This window comes from Melospiza georgiana, chromosome 5 (assembly GCF_028018845.1).
Source record: "Melospiza georgiana isolate bMelGeo1 chromosome 5, bMelGeo1.pri, whole genome shotgun sequence".
NCBI lineage: Eukaryota > Metazoa > Chordata > Aves > Passeriformes > Passerellidae > Melospiza > Melospiza georgiana.
In genome coordinates this window covers 16,652,186-16,675,496 of record NC_080434.1, presented here as the reverse complement: position 1 = coordinate 16,675,496, position 23,311 = coordinate 16,652,186, and the positions used below count along the sequence as shown (strand labels likewise).

General features: G+C 40.5%; 1 protein-coding gene across 1 annotated transcript; it reads left to right on the top strand.

Moving 5' to 3' along the window:
* The first annotated feature begins 404 nt into the window (after window positions 1-404).
* Window positions 405-23,050, top strand: UBE2D3 (ubiquitin conjugating enzyme E2 D3). Its single transcript, XM_058024513.1, has 7 exons — window positions 405-811; window positions 14,897-14,960; window positions 15,045-15,076; window positions 17,515-17,592; window positions 18,414-18,519; window positions 19,861-19,954; window positions 21,536-23,050. Exons 1-7 carry the CDS (start codon window positions 788-790, stop codon window positions 21,579-21,581), a joined length of 444 nt encoding a protein of 147 aa, XP_057880496.1. The 5' UTR covers window positions 405-787; the 3' UTR covers window positions 21,582-23,050.
* The last annotated feature ends 261 nt before the right edge of the window (window positions 23,051-23,311 follow it).

The window sequence follows — 23,311 nt, the reverse complement described above, 5'->3', positions numbered from 1 at the left end:
AGGCTCCAGGCGGGCCGAGCCCCGCTCCAGCCGTTGGGGCGCGGGGCGGAGGTGACCCCTCCGCGGCGCTGACAGCCAGCTGACGCGCGGAGGAACACCGCGCCGCCGCGTCAGCGGGCGGGCCTAGATCCGGCCGCTGCCGCCATTTCGCGGGGAGGCGGGCGGGGCGGGACCCGCCGTCAGCGGTGCGCGCCCGCGGCCGAGCCCCGGGAACGGCCGAGCTCCGGAGCCGCCGCGACCCCCAGGAGCCGCGGGCGGGAAGAGCCGCACAGCGGTCCCGAGGCGGCGGCGCCCGCGGGCGGCCCCAGAACCTTCCTTCCCCTGCCCCGCCCGTTCGCCCTCGGCCCCGCCCCCGGAGCCGTTGGCGGCGGCGTGCCGGGCCCGACCCCGCCTCCCTCCCTCCCGCGGCGTCCGGGCCTGGCCAGCGGCGGCAGCGCGGGGCTCTCTCGCCCTTCCTCTCTCGCTCTTCTCTGGGCGGGCGACGCCTCTCGGCTCTCCCGGCACTTCGCACCCTCTCCCGGCCGTGACGGGCGGCGGCGGGCGGAGCGCTCCCCTGGCAGCCTCACGGCCCCGCTGCCCGCAGGCAGGCAGGACTTCGGGCGGCCAGCCGGTCGGGCGCCCCCCCGGCTGTTTCCGGAGGAAGGAGAAGAGCAGCTGCCCCCTCCCCCCTCTCCGCCTTCCTCCCCGTTCTCCTCCTCCTCCTTCTCCTCCTCCTCCCTCCCGGCCCCCCGAGCGGAGCGCGGAGTCACCGCGGCGCGTAGACGGGCCCGGCACTCGCACACACACAATGGCGCTGAAACGCATCAACAAGGTGAGTGAGCACCGCGGCTCCTCCTCCTCCAACGTCCCCCCCCCTCCTCCTTCACCGCTTCGCCCTTCTTTTTATTGTTATTTTTTGGGTATTTTTTCTTCCCCTTCCCCCATCGCCTTCCTCCCCCCCTCGCCCCTGGAGGAGACGGGCGGGGGGGGGGAGAGGCGGAGGCTGAAGAGGCCGGGAAGCGGCGGCTCCTTCCGGCGGGGCATTGGCCCGGCTGGGGCTGCGAGGCCGCTCTCTCCGGGCCTGAGCTCGGCCCCGGCCCCTTCCTGAGGGCGGGGGCCGGGGGGGTGTCGGAGAGAGGCAGCTCCCGGGGCCGCTCGGATGTCAGCGCGGCCCGGGGTCGCTGCCGCTGCCCTTCCGCCGAAGCCGGCCCGGATGGCGCCGGCCCGTGTGTGGCTGCCGAGGGCTTTCGGCGCGATGGAGGCGCTGCCCGGGGCAGCAGCCGGGCCCCTAGGCCGGGTTCTCCCCTCTGCTGTGCAACTTCTCTCCCGCATTGTAAGATGGCGGCGGGTCCGCCTGGCCCGGGCGCTTTCCGGGATCCCTCGCGTTCCGCAATAACGCGGCACGGACACACGGAGCAGCCACCGCGGCGCTGCCCTCGCCCCGCAGTCGCCCCTCTCCGCCGGCCCGGGGCCCTCTGGACAGCCGGGAATCCATCGCCCGTCCGGGAATAGCTTCCCCCCGCGCCCGGCGGGAGCGCGCTGCGCGCCGCCGCCTCCCCCCCGTTGCACAATCGGAGCCGGGTGGAGCAACTTCGCGGCGGCTAACTCGGAAAAAATGCCGAGGTGATGAAAGTTTGTTGGTTTGGGGTTTTTTTTTTTTCCCTTTTTTTTTCTTTTTTTTTTTCTTCTCTTTTTTTTCTTTATTTGTTTGTTTGTTTGTGGCGGTGGTTGTTTTTTATTAAACCGCTCCCAGGCTAAGAAGGCTCCCGGCGTGAAGTAGCCCCTAAGTAGGTCTCGGTTTTCTCGGCAGGTTTGAGAATTGCTGGGATGTAATGGCAAAACGCGATGGGGAGCGCAGCGGCGTAACCGGGAAGTCGCTGTTGGTCTGTGCTCCTTCTTACGCGAGCTACGTGGAGCATTTACGTGTTTCAAGAGCTCAGAGGAGTTTCTTGGTCATCTCATAGCCTGCCAAGATGGCAGAACGTCAGTGTGTCCTGAAATCGGTGAATTTCAGTGCACAAAACACCTTTTGTAGACAGTGTGTAAACTTCATGCCGCCTGTTAGTCTCGCTTTAATTTCACGCAGTGCCTGTGGTCATATTTTCGACAAAAAAAGCGTTTTTTATAATATTTTTAGTGAATGAATAGTACTGTTTTCCTCTAAAATTTCAATTCCGTTCTGGGTAGCTAGCTGAATGGATTGTCTTTGAATTATGGCTATGCTCTGGCAAGAATTTCAAAACAATTCCTTTTGAATCTGCCATCAAAACTTCTTCCCTGTATTAGTGGATGATATCACTTGAGTTGAAACACAGCTAGGATACTCCCTGGTATGCTTTGTCATCAGCTCATGCTTATGAAACACGTTCAGGCGCTGCAGGTAAGAATTTATTGTCAAATGTAAACCAAGACAAACCCCCACTTATGTAGTAATCTGGTGGTCAGAACCTGGAAACGATTCAGCGTGACTCTTGAACCAGTAAGTCATCTCTGACTTCAGCGTCTTGGCCTGCTGTGTACAGTCTTGTCCTGCATTGGTCTTTACACTCTGTGGCACTGTGTGGTAGGAAGGCTCTTCCTTTACTCTTACAAGAGTTTAGGATTGGGAAGATAGTTGAGTTAGGGGTTTTTCTTTTTGCCTTTTTTTGGGGGTTTTTTGTGTGTGTTTGGGTTTTTTTATCAGCTTAATCACCCCACACTATGTGATACACTTCAAAATTCACATGGAGTTTTTAGTTTTGATTTTTGTGTTTGCAAGCCTGGAAGGTGAACTTTATTTGTGAAACGAAACCATTCTTTGCACGTTGGTTTCTTTCCTCTACTGCTTTCCAGTACAAGTGTTTACAGGGGCTGATGGTGACATAAAAAAACAGCAGGGCCAGTTCTGTAACGAAATGGTTGTGAATGTAATTTTAATCCTGTCAACCAGTAAGGCCCCCGAGAGAACGGCATTGTCACTGATAAGCTGGGATTCCCTGTCTTCCAACTGTAAGATCACAGATCAGACCTTGGAACTCTCTGCTTCCTTGCAGTAGGTCTTTGGCAGTAGATGAGAACAGGCTAAAGAGAAACTAGGACCTCAGAACGTTGTAATCATCATAGCTGATTTAGTTTGTGTTATTACTTGTCAGGACTAGAATTCATTGTCTCCTGCAGCGGATGACATCCTTAATGTCCCAGTGAAGATATTTTCAGTCTGTTTATTTGGCTCCCTGTTTGTGGGCTTGACATATCAAGTGAAATAACATTCTTCATTCTACTGAGAAAACTAGACTGCGAGATTCTGTTAGTGTGTGTGTATATCTTTAATTTGAAGTCTGTTGCACATTCAGAATGCAACCACTCTTAAGGCATAACTGGCAAGTTCTACTTCTGATTTGAAAACGAAAGTAAATGAGTATTTATGTATTGGGTTGTCTGCTTCTGGAACACTCTGTATAAAGCACTCCCCAAACTGAAGTAGTTGTCAGGTACACAGCCAATCCCAGAAAGATTATTGTTATGCTGGAGTTTGTCATGGCATCAGTGCCATCTGCTCTGGGGGCAGCTTGTGTTCAGTTGGCAAAACTCTGTCCTTGATATGGCTTGCTTTGCAGTTATTTTATGATAACAAGCAAGTTCTTTTACCATAAAATTAAATGCTTTCTTTCCTGAGGATGAAATCCCCCCTCCCCTCCCAGAATTATCAAGTAATTCACAATGATTTATGAACATGTAGGTAAATGCTTGCTGCATGCTGTGGCACATTGTCTTGGTCTGAAGTGTCAGTGGTGCCTGCTAAAAACACATGGTGTAATTGCTGCAGCATCCTGGAGCTTCCGCTTCAAATGATGATGATGTGGTAGCAGGGAAGCGTTTATGTACGAGTAGGGAATCAGGAATGCATAGAATTTGGAAAATTTGGAAATGGTTCATCATTGGTACACGTCCATTTTATCACTGCTGTGCGCACCCATTAAAGTGAGGTAATGTAAATGGCCTAAGTGATCTCGATAGGCTAAAAATAGAATTAATACAGGAGATGTATGCATGAAATGTCTTGTCCGTGTAATCCTTAAGAAAGCTTGTGCCTGCTGTGTTTTATGGCCATTTGATTAAGCATAGCACAAGCCAGCATCATTATATTGGAATAATTTATTAGAAAATCTTAAGTGGAGTTGGCATCCTGGAAGCTAAAGGCTGAAGGTGGCAAAACCATTTATTGCTATTTAAGTACAGATAGGCTTCCATTGACACTGGTGGAATGGAGACTGAATTAACTATTTTCCTCAGGCTATAGCCTCCAGCACTGTTCCTAGATGTATAATTAATTGCAATTTTAACTCCCCTTCTCCAGATGCTCATAGTAAGAAATGCTGCTAACCTGGAAATACAATATTTTCAGAGATGAGGTTTAATGTGCATCAGTGAGGACTGCATGGAAATCTGCATTAGTTTAACCAAGGTCAAAGAGTTTGAAAGCCTGCTTTTTACTTTTATTTTTAAACTGTTACTTTTTTCTTTTGAACTTGGTTTGAATTTAAAAAAAAATCAATAATAAAGCTGGTTGGAATTAAGTTTTCTTGTCTGGATGAAGCCCACAACACTTTTGTGGGCAGTCTTGGGTTTTGTTTACTGGGCTTTCTCAAAGTTGGAGTTACGTGATGGATGTCATGCTTTGAATGAAGGTGTAGAAATAAGTCTGGATTTGTGTGTTTAGGGGCTCAGGAAGTTAAGATTAGCTAGCTAATGAAGTTCAGTTGATGGAAGCTTAGTTGAAATGCTTTAAACCTTTGTAAATGCTCTCTCTATGTATTGAATTACCTTTTTTACTGTAATTTCACTTAACTATTGTGAATATCCAGGGCTAGACCAAGGCCCTGCCTTGAGTGTGTAATTCAGCACAACTATTGCACTCGGTGGTAAGAGGGTCACATTGAGCCAGAAGGCAGTGATTGGTTTTTAAATCATGATACTGCAGTAATGGAGTCTGGGAGGCCCTAGTATTGAGGAACTTCAATTATTTTTAAAGTCAGAATAAAATATTTAGCATTAGATGAAAGCTGTCATCACTTAAATTCTCTTTAAGATTTAGCTTAAACAAAAAGAAGTGACAGTTCTACTATGAAATTAATATCATTAAAATGGAAATAATGTTTCTTAATTGGGTAGGTTTGGTATTGAAGGCCAGCATTTATTAATAAAGTATTGGGTGTGTTTTAAGAACTGGCCATTTTTTTATGGGAGAGGAAAACCTATGCTTCCTTAGCTGGAAAGTTTGGACTGTGATAACTTAAAGATTGCTCTTGTTAAATGAACCCAGTGCTTGTGAAACAAGTTCCCAGTCAGCATAGAACTTTAAATGTGTGCATTGGAGTGGGAAGAGAATGGGGATTGTTATCTCACTTAAGTGATTTACAGAACTTCAGAGATCAATATTCCATTAGATGGGTACTTCTTGCATACTTTAAAAAGAGTCCTCCAGTATATCAAGCATTTAGGTGGGATAATGTATACAGAGTAAAAAGGGTGGCCAGCTCTTATGATCTTTATGATCATTCCAGCTTTTAGAGATCTAGTTTAGAAAATAAGTGTGCTTTTGCTGTTATTCCTAGTGTGGGTTTGTTCTACAGAAGGCCTGATGTGGAACTCTACAGAACGAGCTCCCTTCGACGTCCTGCCCAGTCTGTAACCAGTTCTGAGGCTTTGCTGTGAGCTCACAAATGGTGGATAAGGGAGTGGAGAAGGATGGAAACAGCTGTAAGCAGCAGCTGTTGGGTACTGAGCAGTGAACTGCCTCTTGCCAAAGGCATCTCTCTGTTCCTTGTGGAGCCCAGTTCCAGCCTGGTGTTACACCCTCCCTAGCCGTGGATGTGTTCTCTGCATCCACTGGAGAGGATGGAGGTTCTTAACCTTCTCTGAGATATCAAGTGACAGCTGGGAAAGGTGGAGTGGGAAAGGGTTGAGCTTTTGTGTCATTTGGATTAGGGCATTGATACACCATCCCTGAGAAGTCTTTCTGTTGTAAATATGAAGGTTTTGCCACTTTAACTGTCTGCTCTGTGCTCTTGTGTAGGTCCCTCCCCTTTGCATCAGAGCTGGCAGATGGGAACTTGTGGTTTGCACTTCAGCCTTAGGTCTGATCTCTCAGAATAAACTGACTTCTGTTGATGCTTTTAGGCTGAGATGCCATAGCTTATGTCGGAAGGGCTGAGTTACAAGCATTCTTTGCTGTGATTGATGTAGTAACCTGCTGGTAGAATATGCAGAAAAAAAATTAGGAAATGAAAGCAACCCTGTGAATGTGTGTATATATAACTGCAGTCAGTAGTGCATTTTTAAATGTGGTTGCTTTTTGCCAACTTGGTCTTAAAACCTTAAATTGTGTAGAGTTGCACATGCTTGACAAAGTTCTGTAAACTTCGGAATATAAATTTAATGTCTTAAACTCCAAATTAAAAATGCAGGAGAATTAAAAAAAAACACAACAAAACCAGTTTCTCTTCACTGGTTTTCTATGGGACACAGATCTGAATAAATTTGTGTTGGGGAAGCTTTGCAAAAAAAAAAAAAGTTAAAATTACATTCACAAATTTAAATTGGTGTTTATACCTTTAGCAGCTCTTTGTAAAACACTTGAATGTAGAACAAGATTTAATACTGGAAAATAGAGCATTGCAAGATTTAGGACTGAAAGCTAAATAGATAGGGGGATTGTTACCAACAGTAACTTCAGTATTAAATTTTTGTGTAAAGGAAGCCTTTGTTCTGAACATCATCCCTTTGAGACGTGTGATATACTAGACGTCTTCAAGATCTGCAGTTTTTTCCACTGTAATTGTGATAGGTTTTTATTATGGTCTTAAGAAAGCAAGATGAGAGGATTGTAGACTGCTTTGCAAAAGTCGCAGCCCAGTAGACAAAGGTGACCAACATTTAAAGCTTTCCACAAGCATCTGGACACCAGAGTTGCCAGTTGAACTGAGTGCAGATACTGAAGTGCTTTAGGTCTTTCTGATGGGGAAGGTAAGAAGATTGTATTAAATGTTTGGTTACCTTATAGTGAGCAGCTTTCTCTGTGACCTGGAGTTAGGTTGGCCAGGTGTTCATCACCTCTTTGAGCTCTTCTGAGTGTCTAATAAATAAGTGCACTGCTCACAGGCAGTACTTCTCAACCTTTGTTGGCCTATTTGAGTAGTAATGCCAAAAAAAAAATCTCTTAAATCAGATAAATGAAAAATGTTTTTCCTTTTAGCCTTACTTATAATTTTTTCTTGCCTTGAATAATATAGGAAGATCTCCTAAATTACTGTTTGCCACATGAGCAAGCCCCCACTTCTACTCCTTTACTTCAGGATGCAGTCTGCTCATAAAGATGCTTTGAAACTTAAAACTTCCCACATTTATTTTTTAAGATCTTTCTGTACATCACTATTCTCTGGATAGCTGAGGTGGAACTCAACTGTAAGAGCAGTTGTACTCCAGATAGTTTTGTGTTTTGTTTTGGTAGTGGTTGGTTAGTTGTCTTGCTGTGAGTTGATTTTGTGTGTAACTGTACCTGATCCTATAGACAGGCCTTTAGAATGATTATGAAGGGTAGTGTCAGAAATAGCATAATATGATATATGATGGGTAATGGACAGTGTAACTAAGGCAGTATAGTCAGTCCCACATAGTTGTGTCCATAGGCTGCACCCCTGTGGTATATTGTAATAACTTTCACATATATCTTTGTATTCATAAAAAATATGGACCGGTGAAAGTTAAGGCAGTTTTTTAAAAGGAGAGCTGATTTTCAGAGTTTATTAGGTTAATTAATAAATTTCAGAATAATATCTCAAGCTGTTGCTAAACAGTGAATTCACCATGCTGATTGCAGACATGGTATTGTTAGAATACTAATGTGATAACTCTGTTACAGCGTCCTCATTTTTTTTAGAATATGGATAATTGTTGTAGCTTTTCAGAAAGCGCAGACTGACTGATGTTGTGCCCCATTGAGGCCACTTGTCATTTCTACAAAAACTTGTCCTGCACACTGCCAGTCTCCAAACTTGTTTGTGTAGTTTTGGCAAACTCTGGGACTCTTCTGTCCCATGGAGCGCAGGGTGTACAGGTGCCACTTCTGGTTATGTGTCAAACACTGCTCTGAGTTACTGTGCCCTCAACAAGCTGAAGGGCAGCATGTTGGGAGCCTCTTGCACAATGCTGCCAAACTCCAGTATCTAAGGAATAATGAGCCAGCATTGGTCTGAAAATGTCTAGCACGATGCCCAAATTGCATTTCTGAGAGGTAGCCATCAGGAAAGAGTGCCTTACTTCGAGTATAAACTTCTTTCCACCTGCATCAGTTTACATTTGTCGGTACTGAATTTCAGCCTTCCCTTTGTTTCCCAGCCATTCTGTTTCATTTAGCAAGGCACATCTTGGTGTTTCTTGTGTAGCCTTTGTTTATACCAGTTACCCTCTTCTTTGAGGGCTGCATTTTAGTCCTGGGTTACAGAACCAAAGATTACTGTGGTTCTTCCAGAAAAAACTCCCAAGGGAAAAGCCATGCTAAGTTTCGGTGTCTGATATTCAAAAGCTTGAAGATGGCAGAATTAAAATACTCAACTATCACCAAATGACTCAGTAGTTAACCAGTGCTTCACTTCAGCCTTGCCCCTTCAATGTACTTGAGCCAATGTGTACAGTCCTCATTCTTCACTGAGCCCAGGAGCGTTTTCATAAGCTCTGCTGTTTTCAGGGTATGCTAATTGTTATAATAACTCAGAATTTGTGTGTTAAGCAGTCAGATTTTCTTCATCTTGAGTAAGACAGCTTCTGTGGTTTTGGTTACTTTAGGGGAAACAAACTGTACTTTTGGGTTCAAAGCACAGCTACAGGTGTGTAGTTGCCACCTTTTTTAAAGTTTATTCTGAAAGCCTTTAGGGAATGACCAGGAAAGCAAAGTCCGTAACTGCATTCCTTTTCCATTTGGATCTTTCCAGCTACTCTGCAAAACATTGGAATAGAGAGCCATTTTAGTTGCAGTAACTCTGAAATTTCCCAAAAACCATTACCTGCATTGTACACCTTCCAGATTCCAGAACAGATGAGAACAGCTGTAGACAATACTCTCATTCACAAAGGCCTTGTGTACTGAAAGGTAGGTTCTTAGGTTCTTTGAAGAGATAGTAGGGAGTCACCTGAGTAGTTTATATCACAGTCCAAGTACACCAAGTGCTTTAATTACAGTGGCACAGCACTCTGGCATTTCCTTCCTTGAGTGTGAGACTTAAAACGTGAATATTTCAATGTTTGTCTTTTGTTATACCATGATGGTATTACTGCGAGACACTGTACAAACAGTATGTGAGGTGTAGCCTGAAAAATCCGGTACTAAGGACTGAAGGGAGAACCATGAAAAATAGAAGCAGAATAACCAAAATAGGGAGAATTACAGCTGTTACATTGCTAGGTTTTTTTGGGTTTCTTAAAAACATTTCTGTGCTCATTGTCTTTGCTGTTTTTTGTGCTTGCTTTTCATGTGTTTCTCTGCATGGTTGTCCTTTTTTAATCAAGAGGAACCTGTGTCTTTCTGTATCTTGCACTGCCATTACACGTTGCTTTTATCTATTTATTTTTCACCAGAAGGCCAGCTTGTTTGAAACAGATAATTTTCTGCTGGTTACATTTGTTTTGTGATGTCTATTATGCCATTGCTTTCTTACTCAGCTTAGAAATCCACATTCAGTGTTCTTACAAACTGTTATTTTCTGCTTCCAGGTGTAATTAATTTCCATGCCGAAACGAGTGTTTCAGATGCAGGTGTGTGGGATGAGGCAGTAGTTCTTTGCTGCTTGACACTTCTTAATCTTCAAACAGGCTTAAATGTTCTTCCCCTCCCTTTATAGCTGCTTCCAATCCTTCCTTCTTTTTTAAAGCTGTTTTCAGCTGTGAGCTAATGAGTAAGACTAATGCAGTGATGAATTTTTGGTTGCCTAGAGTTTGAAATATCCTGTTTGACACATCATTAGACAAGCAGTCAAGTTAATGAATGCTGATTTTTTGATTGGCCTAAGTGTTCATTTTTCTCTTTGTCCTTTTTTTGTTGGATAGGGTTTCTTTGGGTTGGGGGGTGGGGTTTTTTGGGTGTGTGAGCATCGTGGGTTGTTTGGGATTTTTGTGTTGTGGTTTGTTGATTTATTTTTTCTTAACTTCTGATTTAACTGCATCAACTTTGATGTCCTCCAAGTTATTTTCTGGAAATTTAAGGCAAACCCCTCTAAAATAGCCCCTCTATGCTTTCTTGAGTGCAAACCAGAAAACTGCAGTATGTAATTTTCACAAATACCTGTGTTATGAACCAATATTAAATGTAACTGTGAATTAAGGCCTGTGGAGGACAGTCTTCAGTCATTCTGGTTGGAGTGATCTTCTGTCACTGTGCTTAAGTCAGCTGTTACTATCATTAAAAGGAATGGCTGACTATTTCCAGCTTAAACTAAAACAATGTAGTAGTGCCACAGGGAGTATGGAGTCTGACAAATGGGAAGAAACTGGTGCAGATGCTGCATTATTTGGTACCTTGCAAAAAGGCAGCTTGCTGGGCACTAGGCTGTCATCTCTTACAGAATTTTCTGGGACCTGGAAACTTCTGTTTTCTTGTTCATGCATATTTGGTTGAGATAGCCTTTGTTAATCTTTAAAGTTTCTTCATTCTTTAAATGGCTTCTGTAATCTTTTAAATAGCTGGTAGAGGGGAGTTGTTTGAGGGATTTTTTTAGCAGCTTTTCTGTCAAAAAAAGAAAGGTACTTCTGGTTTTATTATATAGGATCATAGTCCTGCATTTGCTCTCACGTGTCAAAGTTTTGAATCCTTACTTGAAGCTTAAGCCATGTTTTCTATGTTAGTTGTGATTATATTGCTGCAACACAAGCAGGTTAGTTAGCTTTTTTATAAGCATTTTTTCTTGAAAGTACTGGTTTGTGGGCTTTTTTGTTAGCTTTCTGATAAATGTATAGTGAAAGAGAAGGGAGGAGATAAAAAATGGGGCTGTTTCACCAGTGAAACTGAATCTTGCTAGCAGCCTAATGTGAAACTGGCAGAGAACCACGTGCTGAATTTGTGTTAGAGCAGATCTGTCTGTTGCAGTGATGGGTGCTGCTGTTTTATTTCTATTGATCCCTGTTTTCCAAAAGTCTTGCGGAGTTGTACACATATTGCTCCTTGTCTGTGGTACTTTGCTGTTGTCCTGTAACAGAAGCATTGGTGCTTACTCTTTTAACAGTGTTCTAGCTGTAAAATGCTGAGTGACTAATCATCCTTGAGGAGAAGTAGGAACTATCACACTTTATATTTGGAAACTGGGACACAGAAGCGGTGACATGCTGGAGCTGCACCGGAAACCTCTGGCAGTGACAGAGACTGCTGGTCACGGTTGTAATTCAAGACTAATCCGTCCCGATAGGTGCATGGTGTGACACTCCTCACCAAATTTGGGTTATTGTTTCTCTAGTCTTTCACATTTGCTGCTTGGGAGTTTTGGTTTGGTTTTTCTTTAAAGTACCTCTACAGTGAAAAAGTGTAACAACCGATTCCAGGAAAATGTGGGTTCTGTTTTAAGGATTTTTAAGAAAATTTGGGATGTAGCTTAATAGCCCTTGAGAAAGGGAAAGCATTACTGAAACCATGTTAAAAAAAGAAGCAAAGTTGGAGAAGTAGGTACTATAGAAGGAATAGGAGAAGCAGAAAGCTCTTATATGTAAAAATACTAGATTCAATATTTTTTTTGTTACAGAATTGTTACTTTTGGTTGCTAAGCTGAGAAAGTAGATTTGTATTTATATTGCTGAGTGGGAAGCTTTTTTAAAAAAAGCCCCTTCCTTTCCTTGAATAAAATGCTTCACCTGCACTCCAGATCTCACAGCCCACGTGTCTCTGCTTGTTCAGTTTCCAGTTATTCCAGTTTGCTTGTTGTGTTCGGTAGAGTTGTAGCTTTCAGAAGGAGGTGCTTTTTAAAGTCACTCAGAACTTTCCACTCCCTTGTGTAAAAAGCCTCCCCTTTTTATGTAGATGTGAAGTGTCTCTCAAGAGAGAGATGAAGTAGGTGTGGTGTTACTGTGAACCAGGGTTTGCTTCATGTTTGCCCAAGTTCTCCACAGCCCTTGGCACTCGGCTGAAGCAAACAGCTTTACTACAGACTGCTCTGGGCATAGTACCCCAGAGAAGCAAATACAAGAGTGTGTGACACCTCAGCTTCTTCCCCTCCAAATTTAGTGGGTGAATTACTTGCTTTGTGGGTGAAATGCCAACTGGTATATCATTTGTTCCCAGAATTATCTGTATATTGAACTGCTTTGATTAGCACAGTTAGGGTGTTTTTTTTTTTTACTGAGCTGTTCTAGACCAGACAGAACTTCAGTCCTTTCGTTAATGAAGGTCACTGCTACCTTGTTATCTTGAGCAGTTCAAGTAGTTAAAAGGAGTACAGACATAAATTTTGAAATGATTGGAGCCTGGAATATTGAAACTCATTTGTTTTAGCTTTTAAATTTTTTTTGTATTTCCAAAGGGGTTTTTTTCACAAATGTATCACTGGAACTTACTAAATTTAATTTATGTCTTACATCTGCAATTACTTTTCCTGGTTGAATTATTCATGTTGAATTGCTAATTTTCCTGCTGTGGTAAAGTACCTATTTTTATCTTGAGTATACTGAATTCTTGTTTCTCTGAAGATAGTTGTACCTTTTGAAGACCTCTCTAGTCTAATGCACATATCTCTGACAGTCCACTTTATGCTAATCTTGTCTCATCCTTGTCATGCTACTTAATTTTGTAATTTTCATATTATGGCATGAAGAGTCTTCATAGTTCTTAGTCCCTGTGAGAGTTTAAAAAAAAACCTTGAGGATCTAAATGTACTTCTACTATTAAATCCAGTAATAACTGTACAACTGCATTAAAATAATAATATTTGTGTCTTTCTGCTTATTTTTTTGCTACAGCTTACTTCATGGGACATGATATCTTTTTTCCTCTCAGATTTTTTGAAATGATTGATCACTCTTAGAATTGGAAAATACATTTTGATGAGAAATAAATCTGATTAACAAAACCTGCTGTATTTGTTAAACAGCAAAAAATGCCCTGAAAATGAAACCTTTCTATCAGAAACTTCTTTTACATTTATTGTTTGCCTTTACCTGAATAACATAAATCTAAGTTAGCAAATTTTTCTGGAGGATAATGAGCAACATATGGAACTAAGAAGTGATATGAAATGGCAGAAAGAAGTCTGTCACCAGGCCTCCCAGTAATATTTGGAGAGTGTAGCAAAATGCATTCTAAATGCGTGTACTGTGATGATCTGGAAAGAAATTTCACAAACAGCCGCAGTGAAATGAGCTGCACTATTATTAACTTCATTGTGCCATTGCTTATCCAAACTGATACGGTTTCATTTTGTAAAACAGTGTGATGCCAGTGCAAAATGGAAATATTATTAACTGGAAAATGCATCAGAATTAACGTGTGTAGGGAGAGCAAACTTGGGACTAAGTTTTCTTGGTGTTTGGAAGGAAGGGGATTGTTTTGGGCTTTGGGTGATGCGATTTTGTTGTTTGGTGGGGAATGAAATGGTTGGTTGGTTGCGATTGGGGTTTTTTTTTTTAGTGTATGAGCTTGCACATGTTGAAGTGGTGTTATTCTTTCTGTGTTTGCAGGAGCTATCATCTTAGCAAAGAACAACGTGTTTTATGTTACAAGAAACATAAATTGGGGTTCTTTCCTCATTTTCTGTTGGCTTATACTTAGTAAATTTTTATGGATTGCAGAATTTGTGAAACTTTAAGGATGTCCATTAGGATCTCCCCAGGCAAGAGTTAGCTGTCTGGTCCAATTATGCGTATGTTTCCAGCGTAGTAGATATGCCTGGCTTTCTTAAATGTCTGACAAAGTTCTTGGTTGAATGGCTTGTATGGACTTCCAGGGGAAAAAAACCAACTTGTGTGAAACTGTTAATGTATGAAAGAGGGGCCGAATAGTTTGCCTTTTCTTAAGACTTCTAGATATGTTGACAAGTGCAGATTAATCTGTAAAAGCTCTTGAAGCCCTTTTTAGAGTCAAGGGAGAGCAGGGGAGAAAGAAGGTGGTTGTTACATGCTTTAACTGAAAGTGTAAATTTAATTTTAAGACACTGTCCAAACAAATGAGTTGTGTGCCATTAAAGCAATTTAATGGAGAGCTTCTTTGTTTCCTCACAACAGTATTGTTACTGCCCAAGGAATCCTCCATCTGCACTGTCTGGTTCCATTCCTCTGTAGTGGGGGAGGGAGAAAACTATTCCTGCAGTTCAGTAATTTTTAATTTTAAAGGCATAATTGTCTGAAATGCAAAGTTTAAAATAAAAAATACGTATATTTTGCCTGATTACAGCACTTGTGAGCCTCTTGAATTTTCCTGTTTCAATCTCTGTGAGGTACATCCCTAATGCAGGTGGTGGGTGAAGTGAAACCAAGTTTCTGTGGGGTTTTTTCTTCTTTTCTTAATTCTAATGTCAGATGTTACATACAGAGTTTTTCCTGTTTCATGAAGACTTATCCGCTGATTTCTCTGGTTCCACTTCAGGCTTCTCTAGACTTGAATCTTTGTAACTCTCAATCAAAAAGTGATTAGACTTTGCCAGCTTAAGGCTTTGTGTCCTGCTTCTTTTTTCAGCAGGAGTGTTTCCACAGTAGTGACATACATGTATTTGTAAAGGCATAGTCACTGTAGTTACAGGTGGTTTTGGTCCTTCTTTGTCTGTTATAAACATTTTTGATACTGATCTAGTGGTTCTTAGAGTTGTTAATTGCACATTTTTCTGTGTTTGTATATGGAAAAACTGTTAAAGGGTTTTGCTAGACATGAAGTGAGAATTAAGTATTTTCATTTGTTTTTGTTTTCCTAAAGGAACTTAGTGACTTAGCCCGTGATCCTCCAGCACAGTGTTCAGCAGGTCCTGTTGGAGATGACAGTAAGTGACTTTAAATTTAATGTTTTGTTTGCTGACTCAAAGCGTATCATGCCTAGATAATAATGCGGAGTTTTTCTTTTGTAGTGTTTCATTGGCAAGCCACAATTATGGGACCTGTAAGTATTCTGATTCTTGTGATGTAATATTAAATGAGTAGTTCCTACTGAGGAGAAAACTCTGGGGGTTTTGGTTTACTTTTGTTAGCTCCTCTTATCCAAGTTCTAGAGATCTTCATTACAGTAAAGGAAAATGAGGGAGGGGAAAAAACCCACCAGTTATTTTGTTGTTGTGGTGTTTTTACAAGGACATGTATTTCAGCTGAAATCATCTCTAGAACAATCTTAGGTATTATTACTAAATATCTGGAAATTTTGTTTGCATTTAACTTCTTCTAAAGTTTTAATCTAGCATGAACTTTGTACCAGGACCTGGTTCTACTGTCAGGAATTAGTTGGGATCTTTTTGTGTGGATCTTAAAAGGGAATCCATATTTGGTCTGGTGTAATGCTGAGATCTTGAATATTTGAAAGAATAGAAGAGAGAATAATCACTGAAATGTGAGGTTTAAATATGACTGGAGAAAAATGTCAGTGTTGAATGTTCAGTAAGCATCTGAAACCTGAATGGGACTTTTTCCTCATTAAGGAAGCCAAATGTTTGCTTTTGTTGAAAACAACCTGGAAGCATTTCACATCTGGAGTTTTCTGGTTACCTGTATTTAAAAGACAAAACCTGTAACCTGTGAGGACAAGCCTTTGGTGAGGCTACAGAGCAGGCATTGAATGTCAGTGATGCTGTATTACAGTGGCTTTATATATAGCTACAAGTGTGTTACTAGGATGTGGCTATTAGAGGTTCACTGGACTGAAAGATGTTTCTTCATCCCAAAGTACCTGCTCATCATTACCTCAAGAAGATAGAATTGTTCAATAGCTATATTTGTGCTTAAATAGCAAGGAGTGTTTTGCACTCCACTGGATATGATGATTCTACGTGGCTGGTGTGTGCATGGTCATGAGGTATTAAGCACTGGTTGAATTTAATTTGGGATTATTATTTTTAGTTTTCCCTGGTGGTGTAATAATGTACAGCTCCTTTTTTCCCCCATGTGGTTTTCGTGGTGTCAGAAGGTCTGCGTTCCTGTTTCCAGATTGGCAGTACCCTGACAGAAGTGTGTCAGTGTGGTGTTAGTAGTTCTAGTGCTGCTGCCTTTAATAACAGACAGGGATTGTGGAACCAGTCATCTGATCTTCACCTCTGCAATAGGATATTTTGATCTTCCTGGGTGTATGAGAGTTTGGTTTAACACATTTTAGAGAGGAGTTTCTGTAATTGATAAAATGTATCCCCACAATATGTCCAGTGAAAGGGCTGGTATTTTTTGGCTCCTTAAGGCCTCATATGGTATCTGTTGACCAAATACAAGAGGTTCTATCTTTATCACTAGATTTCATCAGAGACAGCAGAGGGTATAATCTGCATGTTGAGGGTCTGAGTCCCCTGTCTTGTGGTGTAGATTTTCATTCTTTGGTATTTAAGTAATACGTAGTTACTTCCTTACATTGGTGAACTGTTTTTGCAATTAAGATGAGAATTATATTAACAAATAATGTAGAAGTGTACTGTGTATGCCTTACATTCATTTTCCCCAGCCCCGAGTCCAGAATTAACAGCAAAGTATTCTTCAGGTTCAACAATGATATTTGTTAGCTCTATTTCAGAAATTTAGTTGTAATTTTGAGTTAAAAGCCTTTTGCTTCTTTCTTCTTGTAACTGCTGACTTAATCCCTATTTAGTCACTCCAGTTTTTTCTTTTTCTTACTATCATCTTTTTTACTTCCACATGTTGCTTTACTGCTTATAGTTTGACACCTGAATGAATTATCCCAGTAATTCTTCCCTTGAAGCAGGGAAATGTGAAATACTCTCTCATATTAGATTACAGTTAATTTCTTATACAGAAAGAGAGGAAAAATTCACTTGAATTATGATTATTCTTTTGTCTGTTTGGTTGTGCTGGTGGGATGGGTGAGATGTTTTGTTGGAGTCTTTCTGTTTTGTTTTTTTTTTTTTCAAGGAGCAGAGGCCTAGCTGTGTACTCACAGGTTTTCTGCAGGGCTGAAGCTAAGGACAGAATTTAGGAGAGAATGGGAGTCTGCAGCCACTCTGAACTTGGGTGGTCACAACAAATAAGCTCCAAACAAAGAACTGGAGGTTTTTTAATCTGATGGGACCCCTACTCTGTTAACATTACTTCTTGGAGCTATCTTAGAAGCATTTGAATGCTTCTGCCCTCTGGTCCTGAGTGGATTGTCAGAGCTGCTGGGTTTTATGATGTGTTAGCTTGGAGAGGTCCACATGGTAAATTATGTGTGTATGTTCTGTATCACTTAGCTTAGGAAGTAGGATTGAGTTTTAATTATGTCTCACTTGTATTGGTGGGTTAAACATTTTGGTTTAAACAAATTGCCTCTCCATTTATTTAAAAACAAGATCTTCAGTGATATTTAGTCCTAAAGATGATAATAGGAGAATTTTTTGTTTGCTTTGACAGAATGACAGTCCATATCAGGGTGGTGTATTCTTCCTGACAATTCACTTTCCCACAGACTACCCGTTCAAACCACCTAAGGTAAGTATTGCCATGTCATTTGTGAAGTTAGTGCTTTTTAAAGAACTGAGTACAGGAAAGAAATTACCAGCCTCTGTATTGTAGTATTGTCAAGTTCTCACTTCTTTTCAGGCATTCTTACCATCTATTAGATGTGTGCGTCCCATTCTGATTACCACAGTGTTAGCATATTCTTTATGAGCAAATCCATGTGTGTGAATTCCAAATGTCTTAAAATATTTGGGTTCATTTCTGGTTTTCTGAATTGATAGGAAAGCTTCATCAGCTTTGTGTTACTATAATAGAATTCTTGCCAAGGAGACTGTCAAGTATTATTGTGGCTGTTTGGATTGGTCTGTAGGAATGTGACACCGTGGGTAGAGATTTACTTGCTGAGTGCCTAAAATTGAGAGAAGGGGTTATTTGCTAAGAGTTTGGCAGTAATTGCAAAATGTGCTCTTTTTTGGTAGCTTTATCAGCCACTAGCTTTGTCTTCCAATTTTCAGTCAATATGACACCCTTGGGGTCACTGCAGTGTTGGAAGATCCTTAGCTCTGTGACAGAAGTGTTTCTGTGGTTTAGGCACTGCTCTTGGGTGTCTTCATCTGAGGCAGCTGGGATTAAAACTCATCCTTGCCCTCTCTCTGTTGGAAACAGTGCCTGGTAGTGGGAGACTCAGAGCTTGTGGTTTGGGTACGTTTCCCTGAATTTCATGCAGTTTAACTGCTTAATCCTTTTCTTTTAGAGTAAATGGAATTGACTGAGTGCTTGACTGAGCAAAACAGGTGCAGTTACTGTCATAGACCCAAACACATTCTTCGTTTCTTTGTTTTTTGTTGCAGGTTGCATTTACAACAAGAATCTATCATCCAAATATTAACAGTAATGGCAGCATTTGTCTTGATATTCTAAGATCACAGTGGTCTCCTGCTTTAACTATTTCTAAAGGTAACTTCTGTGAAGGAGAATTTTTTCCATCTTGTGCTGAATACTGTGCTTTTAGCTTTGATTGTGTTAAGTTCTTACCCATCTCTTTGATTTTTCCTTAACTTACCTTCCTCATTCAAGCCTGTGTTTTGCCAGTTTGATGATACTGCATTTTTAATGGATTTTTTTTTCTAACAGTTTCTCATATGTGGCTATGTAAGGCCTTGTCTGGCCATTTACTTGCTTCAGTATTCCTAGCAGAGTTTACCAGCTTGGACCCAAAGGAATTTGCTGGTATTTGGATTGAACTAAGCCTCTGTTGGAGTGTTCAAGCCAAGGCTAAGAAACTGCTTGTTTGGAGCTGCCCATGTAGATACATACGCATATTAAATGAAAGATTAATTTCAAGTCAGTTTTTGATACTGAAATTTGCATAATTTTTTCATCCTGTCTAGAGTTACATGCATAGTTCTATTGGCATATCTGTGGTAGATGAATAAATCTGTTATTGATACATACTGCTTTCTACCACAGTGCACTGGCATTGCATTGCATTACTTAATGAACTAAGTTTACTGATCATACTTCATGATAAATTGATGTTGTGTTGCAAGAGAAGATTTGTGGCTTTCCTCATTTTACTACAGTAAATAACAGATAATAAATTTTTTCATGATGATCTAATTGTTTTGTCTCAAAGCCACTGGTCACTGTGGCTTCAAAAGATCCCTCAAAGTGCCCTTTTGTCTATAGAACTTGTAATTTCTGTCTGTCCAAACAGTCAGTTTGTTATTTGAATGTGGATTTCCTACATTTTAATGCTTCACTGTTTTCTTCTAAAGCATCTGTGAGAGTAGAAGATTAAGTCCTCATAGTTGCCTGCAACAGTGTTACTGAGATTTTTACAACATGTGTGTAGTTTTTGTCAGTCCAGACCAGAATATTCTTGCCTGAAGTACAACAAATAAAAAATTCAGTCTGATTTAAAAACGAAAAACTTAAATCTGAGAATTTTCTACTTTTAGTGATAAGAACCATGGATATGCTGTTAATCAGAGTACATAATGTGCTTTTGTGTTGGCTGCTATGTTACATCATAGTGCAGGGCACAGCAGTGCTGTTCTCGTGTATGTGCTGACAGCTGTAAGTATGGGGATATAGGAAGCAAATAGTTCTTACAAACCTTTAAGTTAGTCTGGGCTTTTTACTTAAGAGTTATGAATTCATATTGGCTGTTTTTCAGGAAAATACTTCTAGGTTCTGTCCTGTGACAACATTGTGCTGATGTAAAGATCTGTGCTCCATTGTTTCTGAGATTGCCATTCCTCTTTCACTATTGAGATCGCTTTTTTTTTTTTGCAGTTCTCTTATCCATTTGTTCACTGTTATGTGATCCAAATCCAGATGACCCACTAGTGCCAGAGATTGCACGTATCTATAAAACAGACAGAGACAAGTAAGTACAGAATTGTGCAAGACTGGTATTTTTACAGACTGTAAGAGTTCATTGTCAGACAGCAGTTATGTTCAGTGAACCTTTTGTGAAGATCTGAGATGGAGAAAACTTGTGTGTCAAAGTGAGTAGTGCATAATTTAAAAACAAAGGAGCTTGGCATCTTTGAAGTTTATGGGTGAAAGAGACTATCTTTTTCTCATGTGCATGGAAGTATTTTACAGTATATATATTGACTTTTTTTTTTGCTTACCATGCATAAATCTAGTTACATCTTCATAATGCTTTTTGAACAGCTTTTTTTTATTTTGATGCCTTCATTTGGCAGCAGCTTGGCCTTAAATTTTGGTTCTTCCCTTGAAAATGGCCAGCAGATTTTTTTTCCCCATCTGTGTTGCAACAACTTTATTTTCCTTAGGTTTCTTTATTTTGCACAGATAGAATTATATGAAGCAGATTTGGGGGTTTTTTTTGTATATATTAATGCTAAATATATTTGTCCTATTAGGTACAATAGGTTAGCAAGAGAGTGGACAGAGAAATACGCTATGCTGTAGGGTAAGAATATTTGCAAATTATGGTGCATTTAACAAAATGGAAATTTGTCAGCACTTGGGTGCTGCATGCTCTAAGGCACTGGATTAACTAACAGATAATGGATGCACCAGTTACTGAACGTGGAAATTTAACAGCTTGATCTGTGGTTAGTGTGTAATGTATTGGCTAGTCACTATTTCTCACAGATACTACTCTTGCATGGTCAAAAAAAAAGTTAGTATGAAGTAATTACTGAGTTCTGAGCTACGTTGTCAATTTGTTCTGGTAAGTATTTTACCCAGATTTTGTCAGAATTTGGTTCAAAATGATGCCCTGTAGTGAGACCTCATATATAGACATGAGTGCATTCAGACAATCCCGATTTCAATTATCTTTAATCAGCAGTGTCTGTCTTCCACATATAAACTTGGAAATATATGGGAATTATATTCTGCTTGTATAGTTAATAATTAACTTACTGACAAGCATGGAGTTGAGTGTTAACTAATTGTCAGCTCAGTTCCTGTGAAAGTAGTGTACTTTAAATAGTCTTAAAATTTTGAGCAGTATATTTGTATGAAAAGAATATTCAGTGCAGTGAAATGCTTAGTGTTGTTTTTCTTTAAAATTGGAAATTTGATGTTTTGTATCCACTGGCATTATTAACCAAATAATCGTTACTTATGGCATGGGATAGATACTGTAATCTTAACCTAAGAACAATATGCAAATGAAGTATTTGCCTTTATTCCATCCTAGATAGTCTCTGTTTCTTCTCTTTCAGTAATTTTTTTCATCACAGACTTCGTGCAAATTTGCTTGTCTTGACTTTAAGGCTTTGCTAAAAACTAGAGAATATCTATCCTAATTGGAGTAGGGAGGAAATTGTTCAATTTTTTGAGTTCAGGTATGTCTCGGTATAGAAAGAGACTTCTCACAGTGTAAAGAGAACAGAAAGATGGGATTAAAATCATATTTAATCATAAACTGCTTAGGAAATTGTCATTTTCATGCTGATGTTAATTCAGTTCCTGGTTTTGTCTGCAGGTACAACAGAATATCTCGGGAATGGACTCAGAAGTATGCCATGTGATGCTACCTTAAAGTCAGAATAACCTGCATTATAGCTGGAATAAACTTTAAATTACTGTTCCTTTTTTGATTTTCTTATCCGGCTGCTCCCCTATCAGACCTCATCTTTTTTATTTTTTTGTTTACCTCCTTCCATTCATGCACATGCTCATCTGAGAAGACTTTAGTTCTTCCAGCTTTGGACAATAACTGCTTTTAGAATCTGTAAAGTAGTTACACAAGAACAATTGCCCAAGATTCAGAATTTTTTTTAATGGAGCATGTGTATTATGTGGCCAATGTCTTCATTCTAACTTGGTTATGAGATTAAAAACAAACAAACATTCCTCACTGCTCTAACAGATACTGAAGATACCACCTGAAGGGGGGAGGGGAGATGGATGTTCAGTTTTCTCCCATCAAAGAAGTAATATTGCTGTAGCAACATCCATCTTGTTCCAAACCTTCCAGTGTTAGAGAATTGAGGTTTTATTATATGCTTTTGCTCATAACTGATGTGTCTGGAGAATTGGTACTGAATCTATAGCATCAGCAGAACAGAAAATGTGATGTATCTTATGCATGTCAATAAAGGAATGACCAGTTCTTGTTTTACAGAGAATGGAAATTGGAAGTCAAACATCCCTTGTATTCCAGAATAGGGTTTAAGAACATTTTTGTAATTCATTTAAATTTTGTTAGGAGGCTTGGAGCTATTAGTTAATCTGTCTTCCAAAACACTGTTTAATATAGCACTGAATAAATGATGCAAGTTGTCAATGGATGAGTGATCAACTAATAGCTCTACTAGTAATTGATTTATTTTCTTCAATAAAGTTGCATAAACCAATGAGTTAGCTGCCTGGATTAATCAATATGGGAAACAAAATCTTTTGTAAAAGCAAAGCTGGTTTTTGTATATACTGTTGGCATTTGCCTCGTTGTTTAACATCAAATAATGATGTAAAGTTCAATAGAGTGACTCTTCTGCCATTTTCAGTTCTAATGCTCAGTCTGTTGCAGGTTGGCACATTGCTCGGCCTGGTGGATGCAGAATTAATAAGCTAACATAGTCGTGTAGCCGTAGTAGGGGGCTGCACTTGGTGCTGGGAGCCCAGCGTTCACGGATGGACTTGGGACCCAGCAGATCTGAAGCGGTGTGTTGTGGAGATACTTCCTGATGCACCTGTGTTTGCTGACTGAGAACCTTTTTCTTCACCTTGTACACTTGACAACTGAAAGATCTTAATGTGGGGGTAATGATGAGGCAAAAAATTATAAAATAAAGTACTGTTTTGATGTGGGAATTGTCATGAGGCTGTGTTGAAGTGACTTTACTATGTGGGATGTTCGTTGCCATTGAAAAGGACTTGTTCAGCCATGCTGCCATTTACATTGATGACTATTTTAATGCAACAGACACTTTTTTCATGTCAGGTGACTAAACGTGAATAAAAACTCATTGCTATTGGATTTTTGTTCTACAAGAAACATTGTCTTGTGCCATTAGTTTATCTTTCAGCAACAAGGGCATTATTAAACATCCGACTCTTTCCTCCCCTCTTCCTTCATATTTTTCCTTGTTTAATCTTTTTGGTCTCCATTCTTAACATCCATAGCTTCATTTTCTCTAGTCTTGTACTATCACTTTATTGTGACTTCTCACTGGCACCACTTTTGCACTGCTTATAGTTATGTACATTCTGATTCCTTGTCCCCACATGGATGTGGAAAGCTAGATGTAAAATAAAT

Bases quoted from the DNA above. Each gene is read 5' to 3' on its own strand.
- UBE2D3 (XM_058024513.1), top strand. From the start codon at position 788: ATGGCGCTGAAACGCATCAACAAG. The intron at 15,077-17,514 runs GTAAGTATTCTG...TTGCTTTGACAG, and splicing joins AAGCCACAATTATGGGACCT to AATGACAGTCCATATCAGGG. The intron at 17,593-18,413 runs GTAAGTATTGCC...TTTTTGTTGCAG, and splicing joins ACCCGTTCAAACCACCTAAG to GTTGCATTTACAACAAGAAT.